Here is a 25740-nt window from a genome sequence, read left to right on the forward strand (position 1 = left end):
TGCTGAAACTCATTCAATTTCTGTATCATTAATTAAGTTGCATGATCACTGATTTTTCTATTTAAAAAAATGATGTATTTTGTTTTACTCTGATTCATTGATAGATTGTTTAGATCAAACCATTTTTTAAGAATGTAAATTCATCTTCTACTGTAGCAAGGAGCTGTTTCAGGTCCTTTCCTGAGCAGTACAGGCTGGTATCATCCGCATATAGGGGTCTATTCTCTCGTCTGGACTTAAGCGCTTTTTTGCGCGCCTGCAGTTACGCACTTCTCTCTTACTCGTATTCTCCGGTCCAGGCTCCTGACACGCCCATTGCGCATAAGTAAAGCAAAACCGCAAAGTCTGTGAATGAAGGCGGGCTGAAGGAAAGGAGGCAGTGATGTCAGTGAAGTCACGGAACATGGCGTTTTCCCAAAGCTTGTAAATGTCATTAAAATCCTTGAAAATGATAAAGTTCAGTTTTAATTTGAATTCCTTTCATTGATAAATAATGTAACAGATTGATTTGATAAGATAATTGGTCAGATTATTGTAGTGTGACTGAGGATCGGCCGCATTCTTCTGTCCGAGTCACAGTTAAAATCTCTCTCCTTGATCATCATCATCATCGCTGTAAAGCGTGACCGAGTTAGATGTGCTGGGGATATGAGGAAATAACCTGGCCGCAGAGCCAGGTTTAAATCTAACTGAATCTACATTTTTTTACCTAGCTGTTTACTTATAAATTCTGTATTTTTAGTGCAGCTTCTAATAAATAAATAAAAAGACATTGAATCACTGAGTTGTACTGCCATTGTGTAGTTTCATATCTTGGATACTAAATATGTTAAATTCAGTGGTGAAAATATTCAAAAAAGGCATCACAAAGCAAAGCACTTTGTGGAGCTTTACTCTGCTTTGTGCCTTACATCAGCTGGGATCAGCTGCAACACCCCTATAATACAGCACATGGTACGCAGGTACAAAATACCAGAAGAGACTTTATAAAGTCTAAGGAATAAAAATCCTCTCAACTGGTGTTATTACATAATAAAGACCAACCAAAGTAAAAAAAAATGAAAGCTGTATTTAATAAAATAGTACAAATTTCACAGCAGATTACCAAGTTAATATAATTTATAACATAATATATAAAATATATTAATATTATTTAATATTTTCTAAATGGAACAGTTTTATTTGGAGGACTCCATGGAGGAGGTGGGCTGTCACTCAGTATGGCTTGAACTACTCTTTCTTTTCTTTGTCTTTTCTCTTCAAGATCTTTTCTGGCCTGTAAGAAAAAACAAAAATGTCAGTTATCAAAAAAGTAACACACGCAAATATCTATACTTTAAACTAATAGACTCACTAAAAAGAACCTTTTTCCACTGAAAACAAATGTATTTGGGTATGAAGTAGTAGTTGTTGATTGATTCTTGACATCTCTTGACATTTTAGTCAAAGTACCTATTTGACATATTTTGTTGTAAAAATGTAAGAGTGAGTGCCCTCTATGGGTTAAAACCTGGTTAATACAATCAGATTTTGCAATTGGCTGAGAATTGTGGTTTGTGATGTTTTGATGGCTTCTAAAACCACAAACCAGCACTGTTGGCTCCGCCCCCTCCCATAAAAACTGTGGACTCTGCAACCTGTGGTGAGTAGGTTGGATCGAGATAATTGTGAATAGAGAGGTATAGTGAGTACTTTGTAGGTAAGATTAAGATTAAATCGGGGCTTTCACCTTTAATTGGCCATGTAATGTTAGTACATTAATGGAATTTGTCCTCTGCATTTTAACCCATCCTGAGGAGCAGTGGGCAGCCATTTTGCGGCGCCTGGGGAGCAGTTCGGGGTTAAGGGACTTGCTCAACATCCCACAGTGACGGCCCAGGTGAGGCTTGAACCGGCAACCCTCCGATTACAAGCCCAGCGTCCTTAACCACTAGGCCACCACTACTAGTTAACATAGCATAGATTGTTCATTGGAGAAGTTTCCTCAAAAACAATGTATGTAAAGGTTTAAAACTTCTCTCTGAGATATTATCTGTGCAGTCAAATAGATATAAGCTTCTTCATAGATATTGTACTGACCAGCCAACTCTCATACATCTCTAATGCCATTTGATCCCTTTCCTCCTTCATGTATTGCTCCTCTTTCTTCTTATTCCATAGAGTCTTCTGTTGGGATGTGTGCTGTTCTTGGAGGACATTTTTCTTTATCTCACACCTGAATTGTTTGGGGAAAATGGTTTGAACAATATGACAGTAAATACATTTAAAAAAAAATGTTGAATTTTGAAAACAAACTTTATGTGTGCCACTGGGAAACTGTGTGCTTAGACAGCAAAGTATTCATCTTTTATAATTTGTGAGATTAGCTTTTCATAAATGTAAGCATCGAACTTGTTCGATAAATATTCGTAGAGATATGGAAAACTTTGGTTTTTGACACGACGCGACCTTGACCATAACATTTTGGCTCCAAAAAAGGTCGCCTGGACATCTTTGATATTGCCCCTATGAGATGACATGCAGTATGTGCTGCACTAATTGCCTAGGATGAGTTTAGGACAAAGCAAGTTGTGGAAGAAAAATAATAAGAACTCCAACAATTACAATGTATTTGGCAATTTTCAGATGCCAAATACAATTACATATATTACTTCATACACAACCTTTTTGTGTTTGAAAGGGAGTTGTAATGACCACTCTATCCAAACGTAAATGCAGGGTAGGGGAGTGTGACCCTATGTCCCTATTTTAAATCAGTTAGCAATCGTCTACACTCACCAGTTAGAGACGGCAGATTTGCAGTTGTTCTTTCTCTCCTCGTCTTCTTCTTGTTTTTTCATTTTCAGTTTATTTTCAGTCTCAAGCTGTTTCCTGTACTTTTCCTTTAGGAGATCATCATGCTCACTTTTCCACTTTAGAAACACCTCGAATTGTTAATTACATACACAGATTAGCAAAGACCATTCACTCAAATACTTCCAAAAAACTCTCAGAATAACTGATGATGAATGATTTACTTACCTGTTCGGCTGACTGCCTTTTTTCCACTTTCTCCAGAGTGGCTTCTTTCTCTTTTCTGATCATTTCCTGTTTTTCTTTGGCTTTTGCTTTGAAATAATCCGCTTTCCTTTTTTTCCAGGCCTCATAAGATGCAACAGCATCTCGCTCTTTAGCTTCTTGTTCCTGTTTGTTGACAAAGAGCTGATGAGCTGCATGCACGATTGTTCACAAACTGCTGTAATAATCTGATTTGTTTAGTTATCAGGAAAACATTTTTTTTAAATTTTAGTACCTTTTTCTTTTCTTCTTTCTGCATTTCCTCTTTCTGCTTTAGCTGCATTTTCTCTTTTGATTTCTCATTTTTCTTTTTAAGCCATTCCTGCAACATGTGAATAGACATTTAAACTGACAGAGGAAAACATTTGGAGATACACTCACGTACACTAACATTGCAGTCAAACACACACGCATATCATGATAAGAAGCAATAGGACAATGCTTTTCAACCTTGGGGTCGGGAACCCATGTGGGGTCACCTGTATTTTAAATGGGGTCGCCTGAAATTTCTAGTAATTGATAAAAAAAAAATAAAAAAAATGAATTATTGATTAAATATACATTTTTGAATATTGATTCATTATTCTTGTTTTTCAAAGATAAAACACAATCTTAAACAACTGTATTCTATTGACATATATATATCAAATTGCCTCAAACTAACGCTGTTTGCAGACGACACAACCATCCTATGTTCAGGTAAAGACATTAAAACTCTAATAGAAACGACGAATGAGGAACTATCAAAAATCCAAACATGGCTCAATGTAAATAAACTAGCCCTAAACGTCAGCAAAACAAAATTCATCAGTTTTGGAAATAAAAAAATAACAGAAAATATTAGACTGAAACTAGACACGGACATAATTGAACAAGTAAAAGAATATAGAGCACTAGGAGTGTGGATAGATGAGAAACTGACCTGGAAAAAGCACATACAAGTAGTTAAAAACAAAGTTGCTAAAAGCAGCTACATCCTATGGAAATTACAACAAATACTAGATACCAAATCACTGAAGACAATCTATTCTTCCCTTATTGGGTCACATTTAAATTACTGCTCAGAAATCTGGGGAAACACCTACAAAACGTATCTTGAACCTTTATTTAAACTTAAAAAAAAAAGCAATTAGAATTCTATATAAAGCACCACACAACGCACACACAAACAAACTATTTGAAAAGGCCAAATACCTAAAACTGCAAGAAATAATACACGACAACACACAAATTCTCGCATTTAGGGCCTCACTTAAAACACTCCCATATCAAATACAAAAACGTTTCACATACAAACACACTGCTTATGAACTAAGACATAATAATGTGTTTATACAAGAAAGGGTTAAATCTAACATTGGAAAATACAGCACTGTCAATAGAGTTATCACCAGCTGGAATAACCTTGATGCAGAGACCAAACAAGCTGCAAACTTGACTAGATATAAAGAAAAAACTCGGAACAAATTCTTACACGAATACGAGATCAACACATCAACAAGATGGAACTTATCAACTGGTCAATGAACACAATCGACTCAATCTTCACGAACAGAAGATCACAACAACACGAACCAGCGTGTCCAATAGAGTGGTAAAGAAGATAAACTTTTCTTTTGAACAACAATGGAGAGGAGGAGGAATGAAAAAAGACAACACTGACTACAGATGAGAATAAATCCTACATAAAAAAGGACAAAAAAAAGAAAGAAATGAAATTGTGTTCAGAACAACCTAAGACTGTTTGACCAGAGAGACAAGCTTTGATGTAAATTTTCTGTGTTCAAAACAGGGGACGGGACTTGGATAAGCAAACTGCTTCTCTCATCTCCTTTTTCAGCATGGACAAAAACAAAACAAAAAAAAAACTTCTGTGAACGCAACCATGTTGGAAATAAACTGAATAAATAAATAAATAAAAAATATATATAGTTAATAAATAATAATTAAATGCAGTAAAAAGAAATGGGGTCACGATACAAAAAAGGTTGGGAATCTGCACTGTCTTATTATGTGATTGAATTAATGCTAGAAAACACAAACCTCCTCCCAACTAACCTGGTATACAGTAGCCCTCAGTGCATCTGCTGCTAGCTGCTCTGTCTCCTGTGGTGAGACTTTCTGATCAAGAATTTTAAGAGTCCCCAAATACTTTGATTCCACTTTCCTGGAGCACACGCTCCAAGTGGTTTTACAGAGGGAACTTTGGGTCCTATTCAAGGTTTAAAAAAAAAAAAAAAAAGTTATTTGTCAGATTGGTTTTAATAATCAGTGCTGTGAGTGTAGACTGATTACTGACGTGGTATTCAGAATTCCTTTATTAATCCCAGGGGGAAATTGCTTAACATCATTCAATGATGTTTTAGGAACAGGAGAGATTGGATCAGAGCATTCCTGGAAAGCAAAGAAAATGGTAAAAAGTGAGAGTGAGCACTGTGGACATCAGACAACAGCATTACAAAACAGGTAGAACATGACTTACATTCCCTTCTTCATGTGATGTAGAATGGTTCGTTTTCTGCTCTTTGCTGTGATAAGGAACGAAGTCATCTAAAAAAAAAGAAGAAAAAAAAAAAACAAAAACTAGAAAATCTGTATTTTAAAACAGTATTGGGTAAGTGTTTTAGGAAGCTGTAAAAATGCCTTCAAAAACTGAAGTGACAATATTTTATTTCTTATTCTTTTATAGAAAATACTGTGGAAAAAACCCCACAAATAAATCATGATTTAAATCACTATTTAGTGGTTGTTACACCTGACCAAATAAAGCTGCCCCCTGCAACAGAACAAACATTTTAAATAATTAGAGTCATTAGACATAAAGCAGTGTGTTCATGCAAAGTTAGCATTGTTAGGATGAAAAATGAAACATAATAATTTGGTTGCACCTCTATCATGAAAACCCTTTCTGAACAGTGTGTTGCTGTACAGTACCTGTATTCACACTGATTTCTGTCAGTTCTATGCTGATGGCAGTAAATTGAATTTTCCAATTGTGAAAGGAAACACTTTGTGTTTTGTTTGCAATACTTTCTTTGTAAACACTGAATTACTGAATATAACTTTAATCAGTTCTGGGCCTCCATCTATGAAGCTTCACATCTGACCATTTAAATGCAGTAGAACTACCTTGTGTCTTACCATGTTGTATGACCAAACAATTGAAACTTTCCCTTAATAGCAGTTACTTTTGTTCTCTTACTGCGGGGGTGTCAATCTCATTTTAGTTCAGGTGCCAAATATGGACCAATTTGACCTCAAGAGGGCCGTAGATTTTAGATGGGGAAAAAGAACAACTTTAACATTATTGTGCATTAGTTTTTAATATCAGTTCAATTCATTAAAAAAAATATTGATTTCGTTACCGATTTTTGTGTAATTTAGAGGAATTGTTATTTCCACAACTTGCAAATAAAAATGACTGCATTCATGCGACATAAACAAAGGAAAAATGCAAGCCCCTCAAAATGGTGATGTATACAGTAACTCATGTTTTCTGTCATTTTGGCTTTCTCCTGAGGGCCGAATTGGATGCTCTAAAGGGCCGGATTTGGCCCCCGGTCCTTGAATTTTACACATGTGCCTTACTGTAGTTCTAAAAATTGTTTCAATTGTAATTACACATTATCAATGTGAATTATACTAACCTCTAGATCCAGAATCAACTGTAGACAACTTGATGAGTTGTGACGACTCACTGTGACTTGATGTTGATCTGCTGAGGCTTTGTGACTCTGTGTAATGTCCCGCTAAACACTTCAGGTTAAAAAAAAAAATCTAATTAGATGATGTTGAGTTCCACTATTGAATCTGAAACTGTGTAACAACCCACATGTGGACTGCTGCTGGCCACAGCCACGTTGCTGGATGTATCACTGGATAAATGAATGGATGTGGAGGAAGTGTGAGGCCTGCTGACGTCCTGAGCCACACTTTCTTCAGCTGGTTTCTGAATAGTTTGAGAAATCAAACCCAAAGTCCTTTGCCGTGGTTTGGGTTTTGGTGGCAGCCTCTCTGTACCATCACATGGATAATAACATTAAAAAACCTGAAAACTTTAACTGAATGATGCATGACCTAAAATCTAAATGAATGCTAAACATGCCTGTGGATTCCATATGAGTGACATCTGATGCTGATAACTTTACTGAGCTGTTGACAGCTGAAGACTCTGCTGTACCGCTTTCCAATGTTTGGGACAAGGTGAGGTCAGGCAGAGAACTGGACATATTTTCCCCAGAGTTCTGTTCTGGTTTTTGGGCATCAGTGCTGTCAAGGAAACCATTTTCACCCCTTGTGATTTCATCACTTGCTTTTGTACTGTGCTTTGAAGAAAAAGAGTCATTCAAGTCATTGGAAATGACGACAGAAGAGTCTGCTACTTCATTATCTTGAGACTCTGAAACTGTCGTGTTGTTCTGGGGAGAGAAGTTCCTTTGGGTTTTCAGAAATGAGACTTTCTTCGTTCGATTTTCTCTGCCCTCATCGTCTGAAAGCTCAAAAGTGTTGAATTGGGCTTTCTTCTTTGAGGCCTTGAAAGCATCCGTCTTCTTTTTTCTTGATTTAAGAAGTTCATTCAGGAAATCTGACAGAAAGAAAGATATTCAGCTGTAAACTTTGAAATATTGTTTATTAGTCCCTGATGATGCTTGGGAGATCGTGACTCGACTCCTTAGTTTATTTACACATGAAAATAAAAAATAACAGACTACAGAGGAATTTCATATTTTTAGTCTGACCAGGAAAAAGAGATTAACAACAGAGTCATATTTACAAGAAAAATAAAATAAAAATGGCATGTCCAAGGTGTGGTCTGCTTTGAAACCCTGAAACAGCAGGCGGTTTGACAAATAAATCTGAATTTGAGATTTTTTCAAAAAAAAAAAAAAAAAGCATTTTAGCCCGACTAACTCAGCAACACAGCGCCCCCTGTTGACAAATAAAGAAATCGCAGTTAACTTTTTACTTTCTCATATTTAGTAACTTGACCCACGGGAAGCATATTTGACACCCCTGAATGTAGAGAATGTGCTGCTGTCATCACTAATTTCTATTAAGGACCAGCTGCTTCCTCTTCCAACTCCAAAGGTTGTGCAAATAATGTTTTTTTCAACAGCACCTCCAGGAATAAAGCAGCTGGGCTATGTTGTCTGGGAAACATCTGAATGCATGTTCCTACGATGGCCCAGAAGGGCCACACAACACAACACAACACACCAACAAAAGTCACAACGGAAATGAGGGGGGATTATTTTCAAAATTAAACACTTCTTACCGACCCTACGGGGCTTCCAGTGGGCCCATTTCAGACTCTGTCCTTAAAAACCAAGGACATATTCGGACTCGGGGGAATAAAACCTGTCCGCTAATATCACATTTTACACAAAATGAACACTTCGGCCCCAGACACGGACCAGACCTTTCCGCTGATACTACGCATGGCCCGATTTGAGCACTTTTAAAATCGGGTTTCAAGTAAATATTGCATTTATCCATGGTTGAATAACATACTGTATATGGCGGTCAGGGCCGGCCCATGACATCTTGGGGCCCTAAGCGGGATCTTGGGGGCCCCATACTGTCAATTATAGACAGTTATGGAACACAGTCTGGTTAATCGGCGCACTCTAGTGACGGAAGTAGATATTACAGAGTCAGATCAATCACACACGGAGGAACTGTAGAACGTTACAATTGAGGAATAACTCTTTAAAAATATGAAGAATTAAAATCCATAATTCAGACCAAAAACAACACTGTTGCTGCAGTAAAATCAGAAAATAATGAATGCAGGAATTGATGAGTGTTAATACTTAAATTAGTGAGTTCACTTACTTTTACTTTGTCTTTGGCTCTGATGCTACGTTCAGATCAGCCTAAATCATAAGTTGGAATATATTTATATTGTATGTTATCTTACAGGACTGAGGCTCTTTGCATTACCCCAGAATACATTAATTAATAAATGTATTTATCGGTGTGAAAGCGCCGATGCTTCAGCTGACTAATTAGACTTATCAGTCCATCAGATAAAAATCTCTATATTTCCTATCGACCCCTTAATGGCCCACATTACGATTGAGTCACAACTCTAGCTGGAGGCAAAAAAAAGTTAACACCGCTGGCTAAAGACTGTGGAGGCTAGTAATACTACAGCTTTAGAATGTTGTCTTGTGTGTTTGGGTGCCAGAATAGGAGGAATAACGTTAGTGGACATAAATTAAAGTTTTATAGGATTCCAGCGAACACTCCTGCTCAGAAAAAACGAAGACAATTGTTGTTTAGCCTCCAGGCTACGCCCCGCCCAACAAAATATGTCACAATGTTAACAAACAATCAAAGAGTCTGTAGGATGTCATCGGTAAATGAAAGGGTTGCATCGATATCTAAATATTCTCTCTCCTGTCAGCTGTCAGATCAGATTCACCCAGTGACGTATTCACACATCACCTTTTATTGGACAGCTCGCTTTCTAAGAGAACTGATTGGTCGGGAGGCGGGATTTTAGCACTTGCTAGCCAGAACAAAACCTGCTCCTGACCAGGCTAGTCGTTAAGCATTACCATGGAGATTTAGCTTCGTTGTGTTAGCCAGTTTCATAGTCCAGCAAACACTGATTAAATCCCGGAAGTTAGCGCGATAAGAGGTAATCTCGCTTCGTAGCATACCCAATTAGAGTTTTTAAATGAAATATATTTACAGTGAGACAAAAAAACAAATTAACAAAAAAAAAAACCACACAAAACTGTGGTGACGTGAACTTGTGTGGCTTCCCCTGTGTCAATTGTTTATCTCACCATCCTCATCCTCCTCAAAGTCATCATAGTAGGAGTACTGGTTAGTGCTGGTCTTGCTTGCTCTTGCAGACACAGCAGCTTGGAGTTCATCCTACAAACACGTGTTTACAGGATGACGTAGTGATGCCTGATAATAAGCTTTATGCTCACAACAAACACCGTCTGTGCTAATGGACGGACTCTTACCTGAAACGTTGTTCTTTTGGATGTTTTGGGGCTTTTCTTGTACGCAAGTGTAGTCATTTTAAAGTCTCCTCTCATCAGCTCCTTTAACGTTTGTTTTTTTATTTACCTAAATTGCTCTTACCTTCTTCGTTGGGGTTTAAATCACACGACAGTCAGTCGTGTATGTGATGCTAACAGAGCCTGAGCATTAACAAGCTAACGGGACAGTTCACGGTTACCAAGGGATACCATTTCCGTCTGACATCGCGCATGCTCATTGGAATAATCTTAAAGGAACAGTGCAGTTTACGCGAGAGGTAGAGATGACAAACATCGTGAAAAACGGACACCTCTGACCCTATGTACACATATCAGACATTACAATATCACCCCTGACGGTCAGTTAATTATACTGATAATGCAGTGGTGGATATATTAGAGCATTTAATGCTTAGGCAATTGGGACAAGATGGAAAAAAAAACCAAAGTTTTGAGATGCCTATTATTCCAGCATGTTTTTGGATAGAAGTAGAAAACCCACATAAGCACAGGTAGACTGTAACATGTCCACTGGGTTCAACTCTCGGGAAGCATACAAATACTACTAAATCATCACCGTAGTTAGCATTAAAAATAATCAAGGGATCAATAGGGATATTATGTTGATCCAGCAGTTTTCATGATTATTATTTTTTTTCTTTTAAATCAAACTTTCATCTTCACACAATTTGACTCGATTGTTGGATAATTGTAGTGCAGCAACTTAACAATAGGAAAATGTGTTACCTTTCCACAAAACAGCACACAGTGGCTTACAGGTAGACTCTGGTCTTTTTATTTTTGTTGTTATAGGAAAAGTGCAAAGTTAAAGCCCTTTTAATCATAAACAGTAATATTGTGAGTTGAGGTCACCTGTGAAACCATATAAACTGGCTGTTTGTCTTTATAGCACAGCCTCTACCATTATAACGACTTCTTATAGTTTGCTAACATTTTTCCTTAACCTGTGGAAAACTCTTTTAAGTACAAAAAAAGAGAGATACTTTTTGTGATGAACCAAGCCCAAGATAAAGTTACGTACGATATATGTTTGCAATAAACCATCCAACAAAGCAAAACAGGAGAGCCGAAATTTAAACAGTCTCATTACCTGCAGCACAAAAATAATAAGATTTTTTAAAAATGAGATCATAATGCAGCAGGGAGTAAAGAAATGAAACAGCAAATTAAAATCCAATGTGGTGATGTAAAATATGTATCACATATTCTGCTAACAAACCTAAAATATAGAGAAAAAAAATTAAAAGACTTTTGGTCAATTGACTATTTAGTTTTGTGCGTACATGTAAAACAAACAGAAAATACTTCTGAAATACAGGTGGGAATGTTGCAGTCCTGGATCATGACCTCATCGTAACACGACATAAACATTACCTTAAAGATTATTGTAAAAAAGTTGCTACAATTTTCCTTCTTCAATTTTGACAACCAGTTCCTCGCTTGGATCTACATTGGATGAGGAAGCAAACTGTTCTCGTTTAGCTGACTATCAGAAACTGGAGTTGCATCTCCAGGCCTGTGCAGAAGTGAATGAATTGTTTCCAGTCCAGACTCTTTGAAAAGACAACCAGATTAAACTATATTTCCATTCAGAACGGGGCATTCTAAAATCTGATCAGTGTAGCTAGTGTATACAGTAATCACTAGCCGTCTACTGATTGAACGCAGTTAAGTTTAAATGCTCTGGTGGAGGTATAATATAAAGCATATATATATATATATATATATAGCTGCAAAAAACATTTGCCTGACTTTTTCCACCCAATTTAACAGAAAGCAATAGTTGTTTGTGGTTTATATGATCAAACTACCACTGTCTATCTGATGCCTGCATTTATAATTACCAATCATATATTTGTTTTCTTTTTTAAAGTAAAAACATGTCAAATTATTGTAATGAATTAGGAATTCTGTCTGGTTGTGATGACGCATGTTGCATGGCCTGGTATTATTTCGGGTGACATTATAAAGTGGAAAAACTGGATTGTTTTAGAGACCAAAGAAACTGCCACTGTTCAGTAGAACATAAGCACAGAAACAAAGACTTAACTCCTCCTCCCATAAATGCCTGACACAGGTGACAATTACTTCCTTTTCAGTTTACGTCAGTCAACTGACTCCAAGGTGGAGCAAGAACAGCAACATCTACTATTTCAATTTCATTAGTATGAGATAGCTAAACTGACATATTATTAGGACAATGCTAAGTTACTTGATTGTTGTGTAAATAAGTCAAAAAATTTGTCTCTTTTATAAAGATGTAATTGCTTACCATTACCAAAAGTTTATATAGATTAAATTTGGCTCATGTTGTGTTCAATGGCACCATGTCGACAGAATACTTCATTACTCTGTTATTATAAAGTGCTATATCAATACTAGTACTATATTATTCAACTCCCTTACATTTAAGGACAAACAGAATTTTTTTATTACTCTTTACACTGTTTGTCTATGTTTATATTGACTATTAACCCTTGCACCACAGTAACAGAACCCAGGCTGCACTAACTGACTCTGTATCAGCTTGCTTTTAGTGAAGGATCCATGACAGATCCGGAAAAAGAAAAGATATGTAACTATAGGCTGTCGAACAGATGGCGCCGTCTTGGTCTCGCTGCATTTGAGCAGGTTCGCTCCAGAGCAGGGGGTTCACTGGTGACTCAGCTGCTAGTCGATGGGTGGCTCTGGGGGCTGTCTTTGATCACTCTGGAAACAAGGAGAAACTTGGAGTTAATCTCATTGCATATTGGATTGCCTTACGTGTGAAATACGCTGTACAAATAAATTTGCCTTGCCTCGACTCAAATGTATAACATTCTAGCGTTTTAATGTTCTTACACAGAAATAAGTAAAGGTTATGGGGGTTTCAGTGAATAAGAAGGCAAAACACACAGTACTCTAATGCTAAACATTTAAAAACAACTTTTTTTTAATAAACGTTTTCTTTCTCCTACTACGTAGATTAAAAATGACACACTAAAGGTGCAGAGCTAAATGTTTGCTCACTTAGTTTGTGCTCCCACGACTTCACAAAATGAGTGGTCATTTTAAAATAGACTAACTTGACATCTCAGTGACGCACTGAGGGATCTGGTCGAAGGTCACGGTATCAAAATATGTGCGAAAAATGGAGGCACGAGAGATAGAGGAACTTTCAACAATTTCAGGCACTAGAAAGTGCAACAATTAACAGAATTTTGTCAATAGTTTCTGCAAAGTGAAAAGATGAACTTGTAGCACTTTGATGTGCAAAATTGGACCAAAGGAAACTGACTGTTCCTTCAAAGCAAGAGCAGATATCAGCTGCTGAACATGAAAATCAACGAGCTCTTTTTAGAAAGCTAGAAACTGCCTGACCTTCGTGATAGATGAGTGAGGGGACAGTGACAGAGCCTGCTTCTGGCCCCTGTATATAGACCCCTTAATGGCCCACGTCATGAGTGACATCACAACTCTAGCTGAAGGCAAAAACAGGAAACGCCGCTGGCTAAAGACTGTGGAGGCTAGTAATGTTACAGCTTTAGAATGTCGTCTTGTTGTGTGTTTGGGTGCCAGAATAGGAGGAATAACATTAGTGGACGTATATTAAAGTTTTATAGGATTCCAGACCCAGCTGACACTCATGCTCAGAAAAAACAAAGACATTTCTGGTTTTGCCACCAGGCTAAGCCCCGCCCAACAAAATACATCACAATGTTTACAAATAATCAAAGGGTCTATTGGAGGAAGTCACAAGAGAACAAGGAGCTTCAAAAATGTGGAAAAGTCAGCGTTTAGGTGAATACCAATGTGACTACCAATCCATCATAAAAAATTATTACCATTTTTGTCCACATTTCAAGTTTTTAGGATCTAGTCTTTCAGTGAGGAACGAATATAATACGAACAGTGGATTATATGCATCTCAGTGATCTCATCATATTGTAATCACAAGCATTTATAATAATTTTTTTTTAAAAACCTAGAAACTAAAAAACAACACCTATTTTTAGGATCTGTAATAACACAGTAAACAGTTTAAATCATATAGACTGTGTACTGACATATCCTTTGTTTGTAATTATGACTGACTTAGCTGTTCAGACATGGGATTTAATAGAAACTGACTTAAATCAATAAATGAAAACAGAAAGTGAAAATATACAGTAGCATGTACAAAAGCTCATTCATTCCTATGTAAATAATTATATCCACAGAGGTTAACATGACAACACGGGTGCAGAGGAGAGTATTCTTCTTCTCTTATTGTATGAAACACACAGGAGGAAAATAAGGTCAACCTTGAATCTCGTCTATGGTGCAAATTGTTTACCATCAGATAAGCTCCTAGTCTACAGTGGAAAAGAGGTACAAAGGGTACTGACATTGTGGGCTCTACTGGGTTTCCCTGGTGGACGGTTGCCCCTCAGACTGGATGGACGCAGCAGAAACAGAACGAGGGCCACCACCACCCATCCCATAAGGATCATGGGGAGAGTCAGGTCACCTGCTCCGCCCACCTGACCATTGGGACCTGGCACTGGATACAGAGGGAACACTCACACGATCAAGTGATCTGGATTGCAGGACAGATTTCATAAACACATACTAAGAACTAGTGGGTGATGATACATACAATTCTGAGGGCACTCTATATCTGTGCAGTACGACTGGGATTGCCTGAGCTGAAACAAGATTACAGAAACAACAAAGCATAGGATTATTCACTTTTTATCTGGAATGATTCATGTATAAACCACACAACAAAACAACATCTCAAACCTAAACCTCGATTCTTGAAGGTATAAGGGTGTGGTCGTATTTAGAGATTTTAAGGTAATCTAGGTGGCATTTCAACATTTGTGTCCAATAACTTTTTTTTTGTTTTGTTCTTTTAAATTCGGGAATAAAGGCTGGTTCTGGGATAACAGTGTCTGATAAGAGCAGCCACATTTTTGCTTAGAGTTCTCAAGTCTTTTGTGGACAAGGCAGGTGACATGAATTATAAACGACCCCCTTAAAATCTATAGTCCTATAAAGTGGAGGGATTTAACTTTATGTTGGAGCTATTTCAGAGTTAGGATCTGCATCAGGGAAATTGACTTAAACACAGGGTTATGTTTACCTGTGATTCTGTGCAGCAACAAAGTGATGAGCAAAGCAAGAAACAAGTACAGAAATGCATCATTTAATCAATCAAAATGAATGAATTTATTTGAAAATATTTGGCTTAAAGTGCATTTAGTTTTTGTAGGTTAATATATATTGCTGTGCAGTTTTTAAAACATAGGTGATTTATTTTTCAAACCCTTTTGTAGGTCCAGAATTTAAACAGTCCGGTGGTGTCACGTTATCTAGACGCACTGTAATGTATCGTTCATATTTACACAGTCACGACCCATGCAAATTACTTCTCTGACGTGTCTTTGTTTACCAAAGCATCCTGTACAATTTTGAGCGTCAAGCTGTGTTGAGCTATTTGGACAACACCCTTCGATGCAGTAAGAAAATCAGGCAGCTCAGAGGGCGGCCTCAAGCTTTCAGCCAATTGCAACTTGCCATGCAAGTTTGCCTGGTGCACCGGCAGCCAATGAGAGGGTCTGTAGTCAACACTTAACAATCACAGGCAGCAATGCATATTACACTTAGAAATCTGTTCTATATTATAACTTTAACACTTTTACATTAAATAATTTCAGTTTCTAAATCTGACGGTTCAGCTGGTGTAATTCATCAGGATATAAAGTCTGAGCAGGAACCAGGATGTTTTGATTCAGTGTTCCTTATTATGACTCAACTTCCTTTCCTAAACACTGCAATTCACTTTTACACATAAGAATCTCATCCTGGACATGATCAACAGTTGTTTTCACTATATATGAGAACATCTCACTCTAATTATGTTAAATAGTCCACCACTTGGACATAAAGTCCCTTTGAAAAACTACTAAAAGTTTGTTACTCACCAGGTTGATGAGTCGCCTCATGGCGTACTCATGTGTGCAGATGCACTCACAGGGGTCGAAGCCTCCCTCTGCCATCTCCGAGCAGGTTGGAATCCTCCGAAAACAAGAGTGCTGTCAGCAAGTAGGGCATAAGCGTTGAAATAAGAGAAACCTAATGCTCCCTGTCCCAGTGGGAGGAGACTGAGTTAAGAACAGTCAGCAAACTGTGACACCTTATTATCATTGTGTGTCTCACAAAGACTAAGGATTTTAACTAATTCATGTTCTGTGTGTGCTGCTGGTCAAAGCAGGAAAACCGCTTGAATAAAAACAATTCAATCAATCTTTACCTACATTTCCCCAAATAAAAATGACTATCATTATTAATAATAATAATAATAATAATAATAATAATAATAATAATAACAAAAAAACAGTCAACATCCCCCGCCATATTGGCTGTCATTATAACTCACAACCTTTTCCTAAATGTCCTAAATCTAAGAACTAAAGTGTATACATGAGAAAATATTATCACATCAGAATATAAAATTATTAACTACCTTAAACGGTTTTAAGAAAAGCTGTCCCCATTGAAGATACCTCGAACATAGTAAAGACAAACAGAACAAGGGCAATTATTACGCACTTCTCATTTTCGAACTCCATCAAGGCATACCTGTCAAGTTTTGATTTCAAAATAAGGGAAATATTCTGGCGCCCACTGCGAGCCATCCCACCCGCTCAACCAAGCTCCAGTATCCCTTATATCTTAAGATAGGTGTACAAGAAATCTAAAATAGCCACTTACTAAATACAATTATGTGATTACAATCTGGTTGGTCGACCTTTATTAACATTGAAATGCTGTGAACATTCCTACTAGGGCTGGGTGATATGGACCAAAACTCATTTCTCAATTAATTTTCTCAAAATAGTGATATACAATATAAATCTTGATCTTGATTTATCAAATAAAGTCTGACCAAAAAAATGCTACACAGGGACATTTATTAACAAACAGTTGATCAATATGTGCGCTCAGAAATCCATCTAACTGAGCTTTAGATGTTGTTCTGAGAAGTAAAAGCAGCGACTCCTAAAACTAATATTTTGTTTCATATGATATATTGTAGTTTTCTATCACCAAAATAGAAAACTCGATAAATCTTGAATCTCGATATATCACCCAGCCCTAATTCCTAAATTATAAAACAGCCTAAATTAAAAACATAAATGTGTATATGAAGCACATGTGTTTATTCAAGTCAACACAATGCATATTTACTGTTAATTTCACATGGTTTGTCTTTAAGTTAGACATTAACATGTTATTTTCATTATATATTTTCTGATAATTTTTCATGCTCGCTCATGTGGTTCTCTGGTATTCACTAATGACTTATTATACACATTTGTTGCAGACTTTACATTCTTTAATACTTTTTAAAGCAGTGTATATTTGTGGCGCTTGTGGTTGGATGATTTTTCATGGTGACTTACGTGTTCCTTCCGCTGTGGTAAAATCTCAGTTATTAATCTTACAGAACGTGTAACTGTGTCACATCCTGATGCTCTTTAGAAAGAAACTGTCACATTTTACAACATATTTAAATGAGTTCTTTTTTTTTTCTTCGCCAGCACGTCTTCATCTATACATCTCTCTTCTGAATTGTTTCCAGGTTTACTGGCGCTGTCGGCACTAATCTCGCGAGAACTGCCACTCAGGCCATTTCAGGTGGCAGCTCTCGCGAGGCTAGTGACAGCGTTCAGTTTAGTAAGGCATCTTTTAATTATTACTACATTAAAATACCAGATATTTACGGGAAAATACTAATACGGGAAGATGGCAGGAAAGAGGGGTAAAATACGTGAGTTTCCCAGGCAAAACGGGATACTTGACAAGTATGCATCAAGGTATTGCTACCCTGAAGCCACACACTAAATTTGGTTATCCTATCTTAAACGGATTCTAAGAGAAGGTGTTCCCTTTGAAGATACCTCGAACAGAGTCAAAAAACGAAACAAGGGCAATAACTCTCATTTGTGAACTCCATCAAGGTATTGATACCTTGAAGCCACACACCAAATTTGGTTATCATACCTTAAACAGTTTCTGAGAAAAGCTGTTTCCTTTATCTTGGACGGACGCACAGACGAAGCTCAAACTAATGCTGCAACAACGAATCGACGTAATTGATAATAATCGATTTACAAATGCATCGAGAACGAATTGCGTCATCGCTTCATCGTGTTGCACGACGACGTCTAGGGTAAGTGGCGAAAATTTGTTCGGTTTTAAGTGTGAAAGGTGGTTCCAGCTGCCCCTAGGTGCGCTGGAGGAGGCTTAGCAAGCAGAGATGTCTTAACTTAATGTCACTTACAATAGTCTGTGTAGATTTATCCTCCGCTGTCCCTTCAGAACTCACCACTGCCAAATGTATGAACATTTGTCATGGCTCTCTCTGGCATCTAGACGACAGCTTCACTGGCCATTATTTATATTTAAATGTATTAATTTAAGTTTTCCTGATTATTTAAAACAACATATAATTCCTTTCAGATCGTCATACAGTTTGCGTCATGCTGATCAACCATATCTTGTAGTCCCTAGAGTCAAAAAAGTAGTCGGTAAATTTTCATTCAAATATAAAGCTCCATTTGACTGGAACATTCTTCCATTATCGATCCGCTCTCTAACCTCTCTGTCTCTGTTTAAAAATGCTCTTGTCCTCCATCTCCAGAATATCTGTCAGTGTTCTTGATTATAGGCTATGTAACCTAAACCTTTTTTTATTCATTTAATCTAATGAACGTTTTTACTATCATTAGATAGCTACTATTAATGATATCACTATTATTACTTATTTATTTTTGTATAAAATATTTACTGTTTTGATCAATTGTTAAATGTATACTGTGTGAGTGTGGGTGTGCATGTGTGTGTGTCTATCTATATTTTGTTGTATTTATTATTTTTGAAATATTGAATTCTTGTATTGTCTGCTCTGCTGTATCTGTCATTTTATGTAAGTTGAGGACCCCCTCGAAAACAAGATGTTCCATCTCAAGGGGCATATCCTCCAATAAATAAATAAATAAATAAATAAATGTCAAGCAGGAGAACCTTCACCTGTAAGTGATAACGTGTGGGACGAGTCTGTGTGTCATTGTGTTCTGCAATTACCGTTACATATTTTACACATCTTAAGTTTAGAGATGTTATATAAAACAAGTCTTGGTAACAGTTTTTAATTTGGATTTAATGTTCATTTGTTATTGCTCTTAAATCTCAGGTCCCTTTATGCAACAAAAATACCTCTTTTTTATGCATACTAAAACCTTTTTATAATATAGCATTTATTTGTGTGTTTTTATGTTATTACAGATGTTTGACAAAGCAAAGCCATTCAAAACCGTTTTATTATTTATCATTTTATATCTTATCAGCTCTGGGACATTTCAACTGAGAACATGTTGTGCACTATTTGTACTGTTTTTTTTTTAATCTAATGTTCTGTTATGTACCTTATTGTGAAGTTTAGAAACATTATAAGACAAGTCCTGGTAACAGTTTTTGATTTGGATTTAATGTTTGTTGTTATTGCTCTAAAATCTCAGGTCCCTTCAAGCAACAAAATACCTATTTTTTATGCACTAAATTATTTATGATTTGATATCTCATCAGCTCTGGGACATTTCATTTGAGACTTTTTGTATTGTTGTGTTTTTTAACTGTGATATTAAATAAAGAGATGGAAGGGAAAAACTTTTTTTTCCTTTATTCCCATTTTTAAAAATGTTCCCTGTTATTCCGATTAATCGATTATAAAAAGTCAGATTAATCGATTACTAAAATAATTGTTTGTTGCAGTACTAGCTCAAACCTATATCTCCCTTCCACTTTGTGGTGGGGGATATTAATAGACGGTTACACAATGCTATATATAATTGACTTTGTTACACGCTCTACTCTAGATATTGTTGTGGAAAAATTGTGTCTGATGAAATAAAAAATGAGTGGAAGAGAATATGTATTTGTGGATTTATTCAGGATCCTGAAGGAACATGTTTTACAGAGACAGAAGTGTCTGTAAAAGTGAACAAAGAAAGTGAGGTTACATGTTTCATGAAGAGGGTTGGCCTTTTCAGCAAAACATGACATCAGTGTCCCTGGAGTACAAAAAGCCCATAGACTTCTATTTACACCTTTGAAAGGGAGTTTAGCTTGTTACAATTCAGTGAAAGGGGAGAAACCCACAGTTTTCTGCACTATATATAAAATTATTACAACAAAATCGAAACATTTCCGTCACCAACATCCTTTAATATTTAAATGTAATGCTTTTGTGTTTATACTCTTTAATTTTTAACTTCCTAGTTTATTTCTTACAGCTGCAAAAATGATTATTCATAATAAATAATAGCACCTTTAAAAAAAATGTGGTTAATCATAGATAGTCTCTATGTGTTAGCTCTTTGACATACTGGTGACCAGGCTGTGAACTGCCTCAAGTGGAAACTGGCCAGCTGGCAGATACATTACACTAAACTAATGCCACCAAGTATATTGGCCATCCACCTTATCAGTCCATCTGCAGTCGACCTGATAATACCGTGAAGGTACATCCTGTGTTTAATGTCTACAATGGCCAGTTTATGATGCATAATGAGGTATAAAACTCTAAGTATATACTGTAAAAATTGTCTCTAAAATTAAAAGGTGACGGTTTCCAGTCAGCCCAATCCTTTTCTTTTTTGATTGATTTTAAGACGCAGCCTCTTGAAAGACTTTACATATCTTTATATTTTTTTTCTTTTTCAGACCATTTTGAATCTTAGTTGATCATTATTATTTTTTAACTCGGAATGTTTCTTGAACACATGAAAAGAAAAAAATTAATTATCAAACTGAATTTTACTGCATTTATTAGTAGAAAAATGATTGTCACTTATTAGTGACCGGGTCTTGACTTTCCTTGTTCAGTCCTGTTCTGATCAAATTTAACATGCATTGTTTGAATGGCAATAAAACTATAGGTTACTTTCATATCCCCGGTTCTATGAGTAATATGAGTGAGTCTGAGAACAAAAGCTTGTTTTGTGTACTTGAAGTAGTGTTATTAGAATATCTTTTAATTTTTGTGCTCTTTAAAATGTGTAAAATTTAATGTTTGGTAACTTTTGCACTATTTTGGATTACAGAACCTTTTCACTGTTTTTGCCATTTGCCTTATAGAGAACCTCTGTTACTTGAAGTACTGTTTACAATATCCACTTTATTTTTTTAAGAATTTTTGTACTTTTGAGGCACTATCCTTACTTCTGTTGTTCTTCTGCACAATAAATGAATAAAATACATTATATCTTTGTTTTTTTGTTGTTGTTTTGTAAAATCAATTTATCTTTGCTAAGGGCAACAAAACCCATTCATAAACACTTCCATTCTAAGTTTTACACCGCAACATTTATACGCGATATATACCGTTATCGTGAAGAGATTCAATTTGTACCATGATATGAATTTTGGGTCATACCACCCAGCCCTAATGTTAACCTTAACCTACGTGAGTGGTGAGGACCAACTCACCGCTGCACAAATGCCCTGAACAGACACTCCAATCCACTGAACAAGGCCCAGGACGTGTTGGGACATTGAATCAAGTGTGCGTGCAGGCCCTCTGGCAGCCGAAGACCCTATAACTCATAGGCCAAAACAATGGCCTCCATTGTTTTCAGTAAAGGGGAGCCATTGCCAAAGCAATGACCCACATTGCCCCATAAGCAACATCTGTGACAGTGACAGTGTGACATGTAGCAGTGGCCGTAGGCCAGCTTGGTGGGCCTCGTTGAGGCTGCGGCGGGGCGGATCGCGGAGCAGCCGGTCGCAGTGACTTAAACTGCGGACCCAGGGGGGCAGTTTGAAATGGCCTCATCCGTGAGGACGGAGACCCTCATTATCCCTCTTTTTTTCTCTGCAGCATCGCTGCACAAAAGCCAGCGCCGAGCCGAATATGCCGTCCGGGACCACCGGCGCGTCAAGGATGTGGTTCTTTTTTGCATCAGAAAGCCTAACGAGGTTGAGCCAACATGCTTGTTCCTGAAGCATCATGTTCCATCACGCTACCCAAGGCCCACACGGAGCGGCGCTGGGTGCGGAGACACATCTGCTACGTATGAAATTTCCTCCACTGTCGCTGGGTCCTGAGACCAAGAGAAATCCTCAAACAGTTCAGCTTGGTAAGCTGTGAGGAGGGAGAGGACGTTCAGAGCGCCGCTGCAGCGTACATTCTGCCCGATAGGTCCGACTGAAGACAGTCCGTCCTGGTCGGTAGAATTGGTCTCCGGGGAGACGGAGCAGGCTACCATGGCAACAGGTGAGCCGTAATCAGTGGCTCCACCGTCGGCATTCGGAGCAGTCCAAAGCTTTTCATATCCTCACAGTCGAGGGTGGAGAAGCCTTTGACATGCCACTTCCAGCAACAGCTCTGGGAAAACGGGGAGGATTTGTCCCGGCGTGCCCTCTGAGGTGGGAAGCTTACTCACATAGCGGGACCTAGTGGCCTCTGTCACGACGCCGGGCAACCGGATGGCGAGGCGTGCCACACCGCGCCTGCAGAGCTCCACAATGTCCAGGCTTGGGAGAAAGAAGAGGAAACCTCCTTCTCCGCCTGAGAGGTGACAAAGGCAGCAGGCTGCTGGGAGCCCCAGCTGGGGCCATGGGCAGCAGCAGAGTCCATAAGAGCCGTTTCCTCTTGCTCGTTGCGGCAGAAGCGCTGTGAGGAGGAAGAAAGGGGGCCTGGGCGGACATCAGACGCGCCGGCCAACAGCGAAGGCTGTGTGTGTCGACCGCCATGCAGTGAGCCGCAGTGCATTCCGTTCCCTCGGTGAGAGGAACCTCGATTTCCATCACCACTTCACGCAGGCAAGAAGAGCAGGTGCATTAGCATTTATGCCACCACGTGGCAGCTAACGCAGGTGCTAACAGGGATGCAGGACAATGTGCGCCGGACGTCCGAGACGTCTGGGACAGCGTTGACTCTTTTTTGAATCGCAGCTGGAGTTCGGGAGCTCGGGTACCGTGGTACGAAGCTGGAACTGACACGGTGGTAAAGGCTTGGGAGAGAGAACAATGCGCGCAGGAGCCCAGAGGGTGTCGAGAGCTGTAGTCTGGGGCGGTAGCAGACGTGCTGGGGTCCATGAGCTATAACCTTGCAGCACAGAGCTAGCAGCGGGGCTGTCACCGGGGTCGTACCAGAGTGAGAGGCCAACGTCCATGCCGGAGCGGCAACGTTAGAAGGAGCAGTCAGCCGGAGCTGATGCTCTGAGTTTTCACGCCTTGCGGCAGTAAAGGACAGCGCACACGAGCCCAGAGGCTTCAAGTGGTGATGTCTGGGAGCTCTAGACCTGGCTCGGTACAGGGCTCGGAGCGGCTAACGGACACCAGAATGAGAGAACCACTCCACGACCAGCGTGCGCCAAAGCAACAGCGTTGGAGAACGGCCGACAGCCGGAGCCGGGGCTCTGAATTTCACTTACCTATGAAAGGAGCAGTGCTTACCGAGCAGAGCAAGATAAGCGCTGGTTGCTTCTCGAACCTGTTGTGGTCCACTCAATGCGATTATACTTACCAGCGCCTGGCAACTGGAAAACTCAAAGGAACATCGCCTGTGGACAGTTTAGCTAATAAGAATGCAAGATGTGCATGACAGAGAGAAGAGGTGTTTGAATGAGAAACTGCACATCCGCCCTCCCTCTTATAGAGGGTGGGAATGTCCCTGGTGGATGGACAGTTCTTTCCAGCCAATCAGGGCTTGGCGAATTGAAAAAAGTGCTTCTGAGGGCTACAGAGTGTGTGTATCCCATAGTGAGACATCTCACGAAATATTATGAAATAGAACCCATATATTGACTTCTAAATAAACTGGTGTTAATGAAAAGTCAACATTATTGGAAGGATTTGACATTTCAATTGTCTCCCAAGAGCAGATTTCTCATGTTTTCTATCAGGAAATAATTTTTTAAAAAGAAGAAGAAAAAAGTCAGTAACAAGACTTATTTTAGGTCTTGTTTAGGAATAAAAATTAGTTAGTAACATGAGGATAATTTAATCTACTCTTATTATACAGTACTAATTTATGACAAATCTAGAAAAGTCACTATTTTTCTAAATAGAAAATAAAGCCGGGGGAAATAACATTTGTCACAGCCACTAATATTTCTCCAAAATCGGTCCATTTCATAACCATTTTATACTGGATCTGCAACATAACCATAATATCATAGCGATAAAGAATTATCACCCCAAAACTACCTGAACATTCGGACTGTTTTATCTCATAATATAAATCCCTTCAATAAATATATTGTTTCATTTTAGTGGCTAAGACAAAATTTGTGTTACAGAGCAGCTGAACCTAAATAAGTAGGTATTTTAATGTAAGCCTGAAATTCTGCGCTTCAATGATGTGAGGGTGGGGTTTAGGACAGGGTCGATGCTTGGATTCTCCCTATGTTTCATGCATAGCTGCAGCTGCTAACTATCCAAATAAACTACCTTAAAAAAAAGACATAATTCAAACTGTTAAACGACCACCGAGTCTCACATTTACAACATTTGTGCTACCAGCTAAAACTAGCTCTGTGCTAACACTTTGAACCCATCATAACAACGTCTGTCGTTTGTCCTGGAAAATATGAGGGGACAAAGGAGTCGTAAAATATCATTGTCTTACTGTAGAAAAGCGGAGTTCAGAAACAGACGGCGATTAAACTGGTGAGAGGTGTTTATAACAGGACAGCAGAGATGAGACTCTCCTCAGGAACCCCAAACGTGTCAGTCTCTACTTCAAGTATATCCGGTGCAGCCGCGGGTACAGTACAAGCGACGCCCCCTACAAACCACGCCCACGCAAGTAATTTTTCAATGTAATTTCGAATTTAGCCAGGAAGTGAAGGCAGTAGCACTTAGGGTAAGGGTTAGTAAAAAAAAAAAAAAAAAATAGAAAGAAAGGTAAGAATTACAAAGTTCCAAATTTGCCAGAACGGTGGAAGCGGTAGAGGTTGAGGTTAGTGGAAAGGGGGCGTATTTTATAAGGGCGTGGTTTGTAGTGGCTGCAACCCGACCCTTCTCCTATGGTCTGTTATGTTTTACACGTGAGCACAGGCCAGCCATAGCCATTCTTCTTCAGTCACATCCGGGACCTCGCCGCTTCCTATTGGTAGAGAAAAAAACTGACAGTTCCATCAGCCAATCAGCATTGGTAACTAGGATTCGGTGGATTGTAAACAAACAATCCAGATGCTCGGGTTCTCACTGTAAGATTGGCTGTGTTTACACTATAGTGTGAAGCAGACTACAGACAGACAAATTAAAAATAAGCCAAGATTTTCTGTTTTATTTGCTAGACTTTATATATACATTTAAATTAAAAAAAAACAAAACAACAACATTAAGGTCTGAGGTCTGTCTTCAAAATGTTCTCTCTCGCTGAATACATTTAGATAAATTACTGTGGGTAAATTAATCTCTGATATTTTCAAAATATTTTTTTAGTGGTAGAATTCTGCACATTTCTTTTAAATCTTAAGCATAATAAGAGGAAAAACTCATGTTCTGAAGTGATGTATGAAACATGCTCAGCGGTATATAGAGCTGGAGTTGTATTTACTGATAACAATTAAGTTAAATGGAAAAAATAAAATAAAGTAACAAATAGATTAACCAATCAACT

General features: G+C 38.2%; 2 protein-coding genes across 6 annotated transcripts; both read right to left on the reverse strand.

Annotated features, from left to right (window-relative positions):
• Positions 1–1049: 1049 nt before the first annotated feature.
• Positions 1050–10256, reverse strand: LOC114466224 (microtubule-associated protein 9-like). 3 transcript variants are annotated; one of them, XM_028451837.1, is made up of 13 exons: positions 10041–10256; positions 9855–9945; positions 7163–7642; positions 6890–7071; positions 6756–6813; positions 5540–5607; positions 5357–5451; positions 5116–5269; positions 3293–3379; positions 3022–3183; positions 2779–2924; positions 2080–2215; positions 1050–1276 (listed from the first exon to the last, which is right to left on the reverse strand). In XM_028451837.1, the coding sequence occupies exons 1-13, from the start codon at positions 10113–10115 to the stop codon at positions 1154–1156; spliced, it is 1857 nt and encodes a 618-aa protein (XP_028307638.1). In that variant the 5' UTR covers positions 10116–10256; the 3' UTR covers positions 1050–1153. The 3 variants fall into 3 exon arrangements, with proteins under 3 accessions (XP_028307638.1, XP_028307628.1, XP_028307619.1); XM_028451827.1 differs by having other exon boundaries at positions 2779–2912; positions 6705–6813; XM_028451818.1 differs by having other exon boundaries at positions 6705–6813.
• A 1192-nt stretch (positions 10257–11448) lies between these two features.
• smim14 (small integral membrane protein 14) lies at positions 11449–24871 on the reverse strand. Of its 3 annotated transcripts, none has more exons than XM_028445128.1 (5): positions 24742–24871; positions 16028–16138; positions 14698–14746; positions 14447–14601; positions 11449–12788 (listed from the first exon to the last, which is right to left on the reverse strand). In XM_028445128.1, the coding sequence occupies exons 2-5, from the start codon at positions 16100–16102 to the stop codon at positions 12750–12752; spliced, it is 318 nt and encodes a 105-aa protein (XP_028300929.1). In that variant the 5' UTR covers positions 16103–16138; positions 24742–24871; the 3' UTR covers positions 11449–12749. The 3 variants fall into 3 exon arrangements, with proteins under 3 accessions (XP_028300929.1, XP_028300939.1, XP_028300921.1); XM_028445138.1 differs by having other exon boundaries at positions 16028–16121; positions 24742–24858; XM_028445120.1 differs by lacking the exon at positions 24742–24871 and having other exon boundaries at positions 16028–16206.
• Positions 24872–25740: the final 869 nt, after the last annotated feature.

The sequence above is a fragment of the Gouania willdenowi genome, chromosome 1 (genome assembly GCF_900634775.1).
Source record: "Gouania willdenowi chromosome 1, fGouWil2.1, whole genome shotgun sequence".
NCBI classification, from domain to species: Eukaryota; Metazoa; Chordata; class Actinopteri; order Blenniiformes; family Gobiesocidae; genus Gouania; species Gouania willdenowi.